The 14,128-nt window shown below is 35.8% G+C and overlaps 1 protein-coding gene across 1 annotated transcript; it reads left to right on the top strand.

Moving 5' to 3' along the window:
* The first annotated feature begins 5,258 nt into the window (after positions 1-5,258).
* Positions 5,259-9,701, top strand: LOC129436647 (uncharacterized). The gene has a single exon (XM_055194884.2). It carries the CDS (start codon positions 6,016-6,018, stop codon positions 6,610-6,612), a length of 597 nt encoding a protein of 198 aa, XP_055050859.2. The 5' UTR covers positions 5,259-6,015; the 3' UTR covers positions 6,613-9,701.
* The last annotated feature ends 4,427 nt before the right edge of the window (positions 9,702-14,128 follow it).

Raw genomic sequence — 14,128 nt, 5'->3', positions numbered from 1 at the left:
TCTTTTCATGTGTTTGCCATAAGATAGTAGCTGTGTTGAAATGAGGCAAGCAGACACGTGTCGACTCTTTCTTTGACTGAGGCTTTGGTCTGAATTATTGATTAGTTTTTGGTACATGAATTAAAAATTATATTTATTTTCCTAATGCACACTCATATTGTTCATAATTTATTCAAGCACGGTGTTCCATAAAAATCCATCAAATTTTTGCCTTTGCTCGCCTGTTAAAGGGATAAAGTAGTTTCATACAAAAAAATGAAAATTCTGTCATTTTCTCATTGTTGTAAACCTGTATATTGATGAACACAAAAATCAAATTGATAAATGATGGTAAGCACACATCTGATTGAAACCATTGACTTCCATAGTAGGAAAACAAACCTTATGGAAGTATTGTGATAAATGATGAAGGTATTTTGATAAATGATGGTAAGCACACAATTGACAGTACCCATTGAATTCCATTGTATTTGTTTTTCCTACTATGGAAGTCAATGGTTACAATCAGATGTGTGCTACCATCATTAATTAAAATATCTTCTTTTGTGTTCATCAGAAAAAAATGTATTCAGGTTCAGACCAATATGAGGATGAGAAAATTATGACAAAATTTTTATTTTTGGGTAAACTGTCCCTTTAAGCACCTTATCTGCTGATGTCACAATATTGTCTATTTTGATAATATCCCAAATCAATTCCCACTTTACATTTGTGACCCTTTCTATAAAATCCAGGTTAAAGTCTCAATCTAATAATGAGATTTGGAGCATTAAAATGTAATTTTACATAGATTTTAATCTTTGACATGATTTTACTGAGTCAATATTAAAGATATAATGGTTATTATTGTTCTTTAAGGTAGATAGATAGATATAGATAGATACAGTATATAGATAGATAGATATAGATAGATACAGTATATGGATGGATGGATATAGATAGATTATGTAGTTGGATATAGATAGATATATAGATATAGATGGATATAGGTAGATATATGGATATAGATGGATATATGGATAATATTATATATATATATATATATATATATATATATATATATATAGATAGATAGATAGATAGATAGATAGATAGATAGATAGATAGATAGATAGATAGATAGATAGATACATAGATAGATAGATACATAGATAGATAGATACATAGATAGATAGATACATAGATAGATAGATACATAGATAGATACATAGATAGATTAATGGATATAGATGGATTTATGGATATAGATGGATTTATGGATATAGATGGATATATGGATATATGGATATAGATGGATATATAGACATAGATGGATATAGATAGACATATGGATATAGATGGATATAGATAGACATATGGATATAGATAGACATATGGATATAGATGGATATAGATAGACATATGGATATAGATGGATATAGATAGATATATGGATATAGATGGACATATGGATATAGATGGATATAGATAGATATATGGATATAGATGGACATATAGATATAGATGGTTATAGATAGATATATGGATATAGATGGACATAGATAGATATATGGATATAGATGGATATGGATAGATAGATGGATATATATATGGATATAGATAGATATATGGATATAGATAGATATATAGATATAGATGGATATAGATAGACATATGGATATAGATGGTTATAGATAGATATATGGATATAGATGGACATAGATAGATATATGGATATAGATGGATATGGATAGATAGATGGATATATATATGGATATAGATAGATATATGGATATAGATAGATATATAGATATAGATGGATATAGATAGACATATGGATATAGATGGATATAGATAGACATATGGATATAGATGGATATAGATAGACATGGATATAGATGGATATAGATAGACATATGGATATAGATGGATATAGATAGATATATGGATATAGATGGACATAGATAGATATATGGATATAGATGGATATGGATAGATAGATGGATATATATATATATATATATATATATATATATATATATATATATATATATATATATATATATATATATGGATATAGATGGATATAGATAGATATATGGATATAGATAGATATATGGATGTAGATGGATATAGATAGATATAAGGATGTAGATGGATATATATAGATATATGGATATAGATAGATATATGGATGTAGATGGATATAGATAGATATATGGATGTAGATGGATATAGATAGATATATGGATATAGATGGATATAGATAGATATATGGATATAGATAGATATATGGATATAGATAGATATATGGATGTAGATGGATATAGATAGATATAAGGATGTAGATGGATATATATAGATATATGGATATAGATAGATATATGGATATAGATAGATATATGGATATAGATGGATATAGATAGATATATGGATATAGATAGATATATGGATATAGATAGATATATGGATATAGATAGATATATGGATGTAGATGGATATAGATAGATATAAGGATGTAGATGGATATATATAGATATATGGATATAGATAGATATATGGATGTAGATGGATATAGATAGATATATGGATGTAGATGGATATAGATAGATATATGGATATAGATGGATATAGATAGATATATGGATATAGATAGATATATGGATATAGATGGATATATATAGATATATGGATATAGATAGATATATGGATGTAGATGGATATAGATAGATATATGGATGTAGATGGATATAGATAGATATATGGATATAGATGGATATAGATAGATATATGGATATAGATGGATATATATAGATATATGGATATAGATAGATATATGGATGTAGATGGATATAGATAGATATATGGATGTAGATGGATATAGATAGATATATGGATATAGATGGATATATATAGATATATGGATATAGATAGATATATGGATGTAGATGGATATAGATAGATATATGGATGTAGATGGATATAGATAGATATATGGATATAGATGGATATAGATAGATATATGGATATAGATAGATATATGGATATAGATAGATATATGGATATAGATAGATATATGGATATAGATAGATATATGGATGTAGATGGATATAGATAGATATAAGGATGTAGATGGATATATATAGATATATGGATATAGATAGATATATGGATGTAGATGGATATAGATAGATATATGGATGTAGATGGATATAGATAGATATATGGATATAGATGGATATAGATAGATATATGGATATAGATAGATATATGGATGTAGATGGATATAGATAGATATATGGATGTAGATGGATATAGATAGATATATGGATGTAGATGGATATATATAGATATATGGATATAGATAGATACAGTATATGGATGTAGATGGATATAGACCGTTTCACGGTGACGCGATAAGCATCTGATCCGAACTTTACTTCCTGTTTCTGTTTGTTTAATGGTCTGATTAGTAGCTGAAACTGAACTCTTAAACAAATATCTCGTTAAAAATAACAAATGTTTTGGGTTCCTATGTAATCTATGTGTTGTTTATTTTGCTTGTTATATAAATAAACTACTTTAAATGGACTTTGTTGTTATTTATTCTTTGCAGAGTTTACCGGAAGATACTTGATGACCACGAAAGCCACATTTTTATGTTATTACTGCTGAAACCGTCTATAGATAGATATATGGATGGATATAGATAGATATATAGATATAGATGGATATAGATATATATATAGATGTAGATGGAAATAGATGTATATAGATAGATATACAGTATAGATATAGATAGATATATAGATACAGATGGATATAGATAGATATAGATGGATATAGATAGATATATAGATGTAGATGGAAATAGATAGATATATAGATATAGATGGATATAGATAGATATAGATAGATATATAGATACAGATGGATATAGATAGATATATAGATATAGATGGATATAGATAGATATATAGATGTAGATGGATATAGATAGATAGATATTTAGATATAGATGTATATAGATAGATATATAGATATAGATGGATATAGGTAGATATATAGATACAGATTATATAGAAGATATATAGATAGATATATAGATGTAGATGGATACAGATAGATAGATATAGATGGATATAGATAGATATATAGATGTAGATGGATATAGGTAGATAGATATATAGATATTAGGGCCGGGACTCGATTAAAAAAAATGAATCTAATTAATTAGAGGCTTTGTAATTAATTAATCGAAATTAATCACATTTTAATCACATATAAATATTTGACCTGAGAACATTGAGAAGTTATTTTTTCACATGGATTTTTAGTATACCATGAATAAAGACTGAATACATAAGCTTAACCAACAAAATATTGTTTATTTTTGTTCAACCAAGTCGTTGTACTCGGAGTCGGGCTAATGTCCACGCTAGCTGCTATATGTTTTGCATTGAGATGATACTTGAGGCTCGATGTGCTGCGGTGATATATGAATTCCTTGTTGCATAGCTTACACACAACCATGCTCTTATCGACGCTTAGATATAGATATATAGATATAGATAGATATATAGATATAGATGATATAGATGGATATATAGATATAGATGGATTATAGATAGATATATAGATATAGATGGATATAGATAGATATATAGATGAATATATATAGATATAGATGGATATTGTTCTTTACATTATGTAGAACACTGTAAATCACAAAACACGACTTTAGCTGGATTTTTACTCGGAGGGTCACATTTTTTCCCCTCAATTTCCAGTTTCACTTGGAAATGTGTCACCGACAGAGAGATATGAGTGCATGCAGAATATTTTTAAACTTCAGCACCACTTGTAATTACTTGGAATATGGTATGGCATTGGGCTGTAAATGTCATTTCATATTGATTTAGGCACGGTTTGGATGACATCAATAATATCTCCCATCATGTTTCTCAGAATTAAGACAAAACCGTGCAGGCCACAAGAGACAGACAGATAGAGTACATGACGTAAACACTGTGTTGTTTATTGACGTTCGTAACAAAGACGTGATGATCATTGATTAATCCATTAACGGTTACTTAAGCTGTAAGAAGCATGAGGCTGTGCAATATTGTGAACTTGGTTAAGGCTGTTTTTGGTCATTGTGAATTGTCTATATTAAGAGATGCTTATTTGTGCAATGTGGTGTTGTGTCTGCGTTATTTGTTTGTGATTTACTGTTTCCTACATAAAATCATCCTAACATTCTGTGAAAAATAACCTTGATATCTTTAATATAGACTGAGTCGTAGATTAAACATTGATGCTCCTAGATTATGTTTTTTTTATTTGGCAGAATTCTGGATATCATTATGAAATGCAAAATATGTTTTTCATAACCTTCTTTTCATTGTTTCAAAAAGGTGCTGTCACTTTGCAGTGTTAGCACATATCTACACATCATTGTCTGTCCATATCTGCTCCCTGTAGATGTGTGAAATGATTTCACACAAGGGATCTCATTGAGCCATAAATTGCATCGGTGTTCCCTTGTGCGCGTACAGGAGCTATTATTTGCTTTTTCACATTGATTTCCCCCCGTTGCGCAGACCATGAAAGGAAAAAGACGACGGGATTAAAAATGGACATCCGCTCAAAGGCTGCATTCAGCGTTTGGTGTTTTTGTGTGTGTGTGTGCCGCAGCGTGGGAGGACGATGCATGCGGGGGTGCACAGCAGTCACATGCGTGTGTGTATGCGTCTGTGTTGTTTCTGGATTCATCTGAAAATTCATTGTGGCTCAGGGAATTTGCATTTAATTTGCAGTCCCATTCAAAGATAGCACAATTCTCTCAGGGATCCTTCATCTAGCAGAATGAAAAGCAAGAGAGCCAAAGAATGAAGTAAAAGTGCATGAACGGTTAGCTCCACCCCCTCTCTCCCCATCCTCCTTCCTGTTTGCTGTCCACCAGCCCAGTCTCATACTACGACATTTGACGTCAGATCACTCCTGTAGCCAATCACAAGCCTTGGGCAGCCCCCTATGCTGCTTGACTCCGCCTCTCCTTCTGGTCTCATATATAGCAGGGTTCATTCTGTTTGCTTGAGTGTTCAACGTGCTGCTGTGCCTCAGGAGGCAGAGCACAGTTGCACTGTGAGTGAATCACCACCACATCTACCCAGATTCATTCAGCGTTTCTTTCAGAGCTCAATAACCATCCTCCCTGCCTGGCTGTCGTCCCACTGCCCCGCTTTCAAGATGGGCTGCACCACCGGGCACTTCACATGCCAACCGCAGACAACGGCAGCTCCTATCCCGGAGAGCCAATCGCAGGACCCGAAAGTCCCCGAGGTGCTGTCCTCCTTGGAGAGGCTCTCGCAAGCCACCGGAGGGATGGAGAAGTCCTGGTACCGCTGCATCTTTCCCTTTGGAATAATTTCCCTGGTGATCGGAGTGGCCGGGACCGGGGTGACGTACACGTACAACGATCTCCCGCAGACGAAAGTGGTGTCCGTGGTCCTGCTGATCGTGGGGTTCGTTCTGGTGGTGATGGCTACGGCTTGCTGGACGGCCCATAAAAAGAAGCGCAGGAAAAAGAAAGAAGGGGGTTCCCTCAGCTCCGAACAGTGTCCCCTGTGAAGCGAACGAAAGGTGGCGAAAAGAGACGCTTGGGATTGAAAGCATTGTCTGCGCCCGCTGGGCTGAACGCAGGCAAGGGCCCCTCCAGGATTTCGGGCGGAAAACACGGGAGGTGAGCTTTCACCAGAGTCACGCACGCAGTTTACCGTTGCTCGGCAGGTGTCTGGTGTCAAAACAAGCCCGGAGAGGAGGACACATATCAACACGCACGCACGCACACAGGACACTTAACACTTCCAGGGCCATAACTGCGAGCGGACGCCGGAGCCAGTGCTGCCGTCAACACGCGCATTCTTGCCGCCGCACCATGTGATGCCAAGTGAAGAAGCGGGCCAGAGGTGGCAACCGGACACCGCGGCGAAAGAGGAGTTCACCTCCGTCACCGTCGCACGTCATTCGCCCGTCCTGTGACACCGTAGCAATGTGTGAGCTTTTTTACGCAACGGGAGAGTGGAACTTGAACCTGCGTCTGCTTGCTCGGACCGGCAGCTGCGGATCAAGATAGGAGGAGGGCACGGACACGGAGAGGTCGAGAATGCGTCCGTCTGTGTGTGTGTATGTGTGCAGGAACATGAACTAGAGAGACGGGACACCTGCTCACCCTCTTTTGCTGTCAGACCTTCGTCAATCGTAGTCTCTAATGATTTAGTACAGGGTGCAGCATCTGATATTAAGGACACGCATGGGAATTTTACACGGTGTACGGTCTGTTGACGGACTTTTACTTTGGGTTGTGTGGGTGTGTGTCTGTCTGTTTGTGAGAGAAAGCTGGCAAATCCAGAGCCTTCAAGAACCTCAATAGTTGGAAAAAACAACCACAGAGGAATTTTATAATAGCGTGATTCAGAGAAAGACGAGCGGGCCAAAGGATCTTTTGTCTAAACAGAAAACTCATTTCCTCAGACAGATAAACAAGATTACGAGGGTACATGAGATGCCAAAACCATTTGTAAAGGGTTTTTCTCGTTCCAGTGCCTTTTATACCGGTTATAGGACTTATCATGGTACATAACCTTAGCTCTGTTACTCTTTTCTCTCTCTCTCTCTCTCTCTCTCCGTCTCATCCCGTGCCAGCTTCAAACCTCAAACTCAGCAGTTTAACCACGCTTCTGAGAAAACCTCCTCTTAAAACACACATGAATACGTCGTCGCTTTGACCCGGTCAGACCCCTCGCAGGCAGAAGCACGCATCCGCCCTTCGCACTGGGAATATCGCTCATTTACAGTGCCTTGCTTTGGGAAGTGTTTGTCATGGATACAGTGGGTGTGTAAGAAAAACCGAATTAAGAGATGCCACCCTTCAAATTTTCCCTGTTTCAGATGTGTAGCTCTGGTAACCCAGTTTCCAAGTAAATCTTTTTACAGTATGCACACCAATTTATTGCCTTGTGGCAAGGATAAATGGAATACAGGGGTTCATGTTAGAAAAAAGACTTTGAGGGAGATATCGAGGGATAGTGATTGAAATAGGATTGATAGATGCATAAACAACCCTAAGTGAGTTTAGTTGTTAGTATGTGCACTAAGCTCAGCTTACTGGATGCTTGTGAGCCCAATGGAAAGTTTTATTGCTGGCGATGATCTTTCAATGTTCATAAGCGTCTATTGGTTCCCAGCTACAGTATGTTTTGTATTAGTATCAAATTTGTTTCGAATGTTTCTTTTGAAACACAAATTGTGTAAATCTATAAATAGCAGAAGCTTATTCAATTTGGTCTGAGTTTAAATGCATTTTAAAACATTAAGAGCAGACTGAGATGCAGCTAATTCATGTCTATGAGAAACAATAATAGTATTATTTGCAATTTTTGTTTCCTCAGTTTATGGGCTGATCTAATAAAGGCTGGCGTAGATGTGTAATGTTTAAGAGCGCTGAATCATGCCTGCCATGCAACACAATGAGATCCCCGGTTTGGTGCACGTCCAGGTGAAACTGATTTATATCATTGGCATCCGATGACACCTGGCTATGGATCAACACAGTGCCTTTCTGTTGACTGATATACGTACCGAGAGCAGCCCGTGCCTCCTCTAGCATCGTAATTGCTTCACACTCGAATGTCGCTCGTGTCCCTTTACAAAAATAGAAGGCCTTTTTTCCACAACGTGCCCGAAAACACGATGGTTTAAAACGCTTAACTGCGCAACGCCTTCTTCGCAGTTCAGCTTACAGTCGCGCTGCCGTTAAATCAGGGATGAAGTTGGCGATTAGGTGGAAAAAGGATTCCAGAGGGACCAGATGGGATTTGTTAGCTATCATAAACCGAGCCTAACCGAGTATCCGATCGTATCTTGGAAAGCCAGTAAAGCAGGAGAGGTGTTTACATGGCACCATACGGATTTGACGTCTAGATGTGAGGCGCATCGGGAAAAGAGAATTAGGAACATGGTGCTGATCTAAAAAAATAAAAACAATTAAACAAACAAAAAGAAAAATGTAACAGTTTTAACCATTTATTTAGTGGCACATTACAAGTTTTTCTTTTAAATTCGCTTTGCAACTTTGGTTTATTTTTGTTCGTACGTACATGCAGATCTATGTAAGAGGGTCGTTCCTCTCCAGCAGGTTTCAGATGTTTATAAGGCTTTTTTACAAGAGCCAGACACTGGGGAGATTTATAGAGGCTGAACACATTTACAGTGTTGTGCAATGTCATTGAAAGCACAAAGGCTGATGGATACACGGGAATGCCTGGAATGCACAATTGCAAACATATTGGAACCATATATGTACTTAGCTTTGCTTATTGCTTTTGCATTCTTCTGCTGTATATAAACTCACATAGGTCTATGTAAAAACTTAAATATACGTGTATTTGTGTTTTGTAACTTTTGAAAAGTATCGTGAATGAGTTGCGAATGAATTTATGTTCTGTCGATTTTCATTTTTGTAAATGAAGAAGAGTACATCTACCTCTCGGGATGTGAGAGTGTATTTTAGCTGTCTATAAGCTGGAGGCAAACGTATGCCGAACTTAGTTGTCAAACTATGTGATGTATATACTAGTTATTTATATTTTTACATTTATATTCATATCAGATAAGACTTTGGAAAAGTTGTATTAAAGAACTGTCATGTGAAATATTTACATTGTGTCATTTTGCTTTGTTAACCATTTACCAGTTTTGTGAAGTTAAAGGGGTCATATGACCTCGCTAAAAAGAGTATTATTTTGTGTGTTTGGTGTAAAGCAATGCATTTACGTAGTTTACGGTTCAAAAACACATTATTTTCCACATATCGTACATTATTGTTTTTCCTCTATGCCCCGTATTTCTGAAATGCGTTGATTTTTACAAAGCTCAGCATTCTGATTGGCCAGCTATCCAGTGCGTTGTGATTGATCGAATACCTCAAGCGTGATGGAAATCTTACGGCCCTTAGCAAAACGCTACGTCCGAAATCGCATACTGTGACAGTAGATACTAAATTAGTTGAAGTACCTACTTATCAACCATTAATGGTGCGTTCACACCAGACGCGGATGAGGCGGCAAACGGAGGAGGTCGAACAATCTGGTAAGTTTACTCAATTTGAGCAATATAAGCCCCTTCCATGATGCGAATTTATGCGTGAATGTCTCAAATGTCCAGTTTCACGCACGACTTTCACATGCGAATGAAACGAGTAAACTCGAAATGTTCCAGCGTCCAACTATGCGGGAACAACGCTTTTTGGCGCCCCTTCCACGCCTGGTGTGAACGCACGGTAAAACAGTAGGTACTATACAGTATGGATATGGATAGTATAAATAAATTCGGATGTACTACATCCGCCATGTTGATGCATACGTCGTCATAAAAAAAGTTAGTCATTAACTAGAATGACTTTAAACAAGTGCAATTTAACCACAAGAGACAGCTGTTATATAATATATATATATATATATATATATATATATATATATATATATATATATATATATATGCACTGTAAAAAATACTTTGCTCTCTTAAAATGTTTTGTTGAATCAACTTGGATTTACAAGTCATTTCAACTTACTATTATTTATCTTGACTAGAGATGAGTTGTTATAACTTATAAAATTAAGTTGACTTTTCTCAACTATATTTAATAAGTTGTGACAACTCACCTCTATTGACATGACTTGTAAATCTGAGTTGATTTAACAAACAATTTTAAGGTTGCAAAGTTTTTTTTACTGATTTGCTTTTTTAATAAAACGCCTCTCCTTCTTCTTCTTTGTTGGATAACTTCTCTTTTGGGATTATGGGATAATAAAGTGTCGAATAAACACTTCAGGATCTTGTCGGAAGTAGTAGGTCATCCGGGTACTTTCCGCCTACAGTTTTTCGAATACTAATAAATCGGACACTACTCACCTACCTTGTATACTGCTTTTCAATTTCACCTACTATATAGTATGGAAGTATGCGGTTTTGGACACAGTGACAGCTTCTTCACGACATGGAGGCGGCAGCAACATCACTACAGCGAGAAAAAAAAGTACGCCTTTTTATATATTTGGGTGACGTTATGCAAATCTTTCCATACAGTGAGTGATGTAGCTTGTGGGGGCATGTTTGAATGAGGCGTTTTAGGAAGGCGTCAACTTTTAGGATTTTTGAAAATATCTCTTTGGGTTTGAAACATTAACTCATTCCCCGCCAGCCTTTTTTTGAAAAGTTGCCCGCCAGCATTTTTTGTGATTTTCACAAAAGTTTCACAAAATGCCTTCCAGGAAAATTTTCTTCTAAAAATATATCAACATACAAATATATCAAAAGAAAGAACAGACCCTCTGCTTTCAAACAAACAAAACACCATAAACTTATAAACTCTTAAATATGGGTATTTGTCATTAAAAATACAATTTTGTTAGCAAAAAGCTGAAATAATTGCATTTTTGTGAATTTTTTTAGAGATCAGGTTCAGAACATTAACAAAACATACACGGAGTTTAAAATTAGTAAATAATTTTTTGATTCTGTTTTTTTATAAATTGGGTAAGTGTGTTATTACAGTGTAACATTTTGTTAGTATTGAACATGTTTTGCAAATGTTTTCTTTTGATTACCAAGATAACTAGTCAATGGCGGGGAAAGAGTTAATCTTTGCAACTTTACAGATCTTCTATATGCACACACAGCTCTTAACACAAGGATTACATAAAATTGCTTCATATGACCCCTTTAAAGGGATGGTTTACCCAAAAATGATTTTTAGCATTTTCTCACCCACGTTGCTCAAGTTGTTTTAAACCTGTATTCATTTTTTTTGTTTTGCTGAACACAAAGAAGGATATTTTGAGCAATGTTCGTAACCAAACAATTTTGGGGCACCATTGACTTCCATTGTCTCTAGATTTTGGAAAAAATTTTCTACTATAAAAGTCAATGGTGCTTCTGCTTTTTGCATGACTGATAGGATGCACGATATATCGGCCGACATATCATTATCGGACGATAACTTCTTATTTTTAATATTATCGGTTATCGGTCTGATAGCAAAATTAGGCCGATAAATGAAAGCCGATAAATGATGGATTATTTTGGTTTGGTGAACCACTTCACTTGCTCATTGCTGGCCATGTGGAGTTTTGATTGGTGCTTTCTGTGACATAGCACGAAGATGACACGTGTTGCGGGCTTAAGAAGAGTATGCTAGTCTAGCGCAAAGACAAGATGTCCGCGGCCTGGGAGTTTTTCATTGTGAAAATAATATATATATATATATATATATATATATATCGGTTATCGGCCCCCAAATATAAAGAGTTATCGGTTATCGGTATCGGCCAAAAGTTCCATATCGGTGCATCCCTAATTGATTCTCCTTTGTGTTCAGCAGAAAAATACATTTGTGCAGGTTTGTAACTTGATGGTGAGTAAATAATGACAAAATGGGATGAACTGTCCCTATAAAGATGCCACAATGTACCACATTGCCTTATTAAAGTTAATATATTCAGTGTAGTTAGCTACTTTAGTCTTAGATTTTACTGTACATCTGTAAATTCATTTAAATTATGGGTAACTTTAGTTAGACAGGAAATATTTTTAAAGTTGTTTCCCCTAGTCGTAATATGCCTAGAAATAAATAGGTGCCTGATCCCCCGAAGTAGGGTTCATATGGAAAAATGTTATACAGCTTCACCCCATAGCTTTTGATTTTCATAGATCTATATGGAAGTCTGGCCCCGGTGGGCAGATCTATTTATATCTACAGAGAGAGAGAGAGAGAGAGAAACAGAGAGAGAGAGAGAGACTGTATGTGAGTCATAGGGATCTTCCCTTTGAAGGCCGTCTGCTTTCTGTACAGAGGCGCGCAAAAAGATAATGATATGTTTGAAAAAAATACCATAATGAAGTGTAGGGTTTAATCATTGCTTTGTTTAGCCGTTGGTGAAATCCCTGTGGAGCCAATAGTGAATTTTACCTCAGGCACGTTGATCCTGAAGCGTTAATGGGTTCACATTATACAAGCTGACATCTTTTTTCAAACCAAATGGACTCCTGTCGAGTTTAACGCCTCGCGATGGCCAAAAATGCTGCCAGATTTCCGCAGTCATCCGGAGATCGACAGAAAACATAAACCCGAGACCTTGACATCACTGCCACGGCCAATGGAAAAACTCAATTTGTAAATCCGAAGGCACGTAAGGATTAATCCCTGAAGTCAGCTCGAGGGTTTCAGACAGAGATCCCATCTGCTGAGCACATATAATATAATGAATATATCGCGTGTCTCGCGAGATGGATAATCATTCGATTTTACCAACCAGTGACATACGGCGTTATTTCATCCGTTCTCAGTCTAATGCTAATTGAGATTTACCTGTGTCATGCGAAATTCAAGCCTCTGTCAAAACCTGAATCCATTGGCCGTTTCTCAATCCAAAGACTGCAGCCTGCGGAGGTCGCATACGTCATCACGCCTCTGGTTTATTTAAGTTAACTAAGTATTACATTCGCAAGTCATAAGCATATTACAACAACTTACGATTAACTGAGAATAATAGTCAACTTTATAATTGTTAATATTTTGAAATAAGACAGTCTTGATGACGTATGCAGCCTAGATATGCGACCTCCGGAAGCTGCAGCCTTCGGATTGAGAAACGGCCATTGATTTAGGTTTTTTTGGGGGGTATTCTTTTCTTTGCCTGTCTAAAATATTGCTTGGTGACGAGATTAAAATAAATATGTCAATTAATATTGTTTAAAATACATATATTAATCATCTAATATAATCAAATTTACAAATTAAACCTTGTCTTTTTAAGTGTTCATTTTAAATATTACTGCTAAGGTAGTGTCTCTCAGACCTTCACTGTAAAAAATAAATGCAGCATGAAGTAAAAAAAAACTTGGTTTTGCAAGCCAATTCAAGTTTTGACTTTTTTATGTTACTTTAACTTAACAAAATATGTTGATTTGATATCATTTGGAGTGTTGTTCACACTATCAGTCCGATTATTCTACATATCCGATCATAATTTAGCATGTGTGAACGTAAAAAACAAAAATTTTACGAAATCATATTCAAATCTGA

Source organism: Misgurnus anguillicaudatus, unplaced genomic scaffold (assembly GCF_027580225.2).
Source record: "Misgurnus anguillicaudatus unplaced genomic scaffold, ASM2758022v2 HiC_scaffold_29, whole genome shotgun sequence".
Lineage (NCBI taxonomy): Eukaryota > Metazoa > Chordata > Actinopteri > Cypriniformes > Cobitidae > Misgurnus > Misgurnus anguillicaudatus.
The sequence above is the reverse complement of the archived record's forward strand: the minus strand, read 5'-3'. Positions and strand labels throughout refer to the sequence as shown.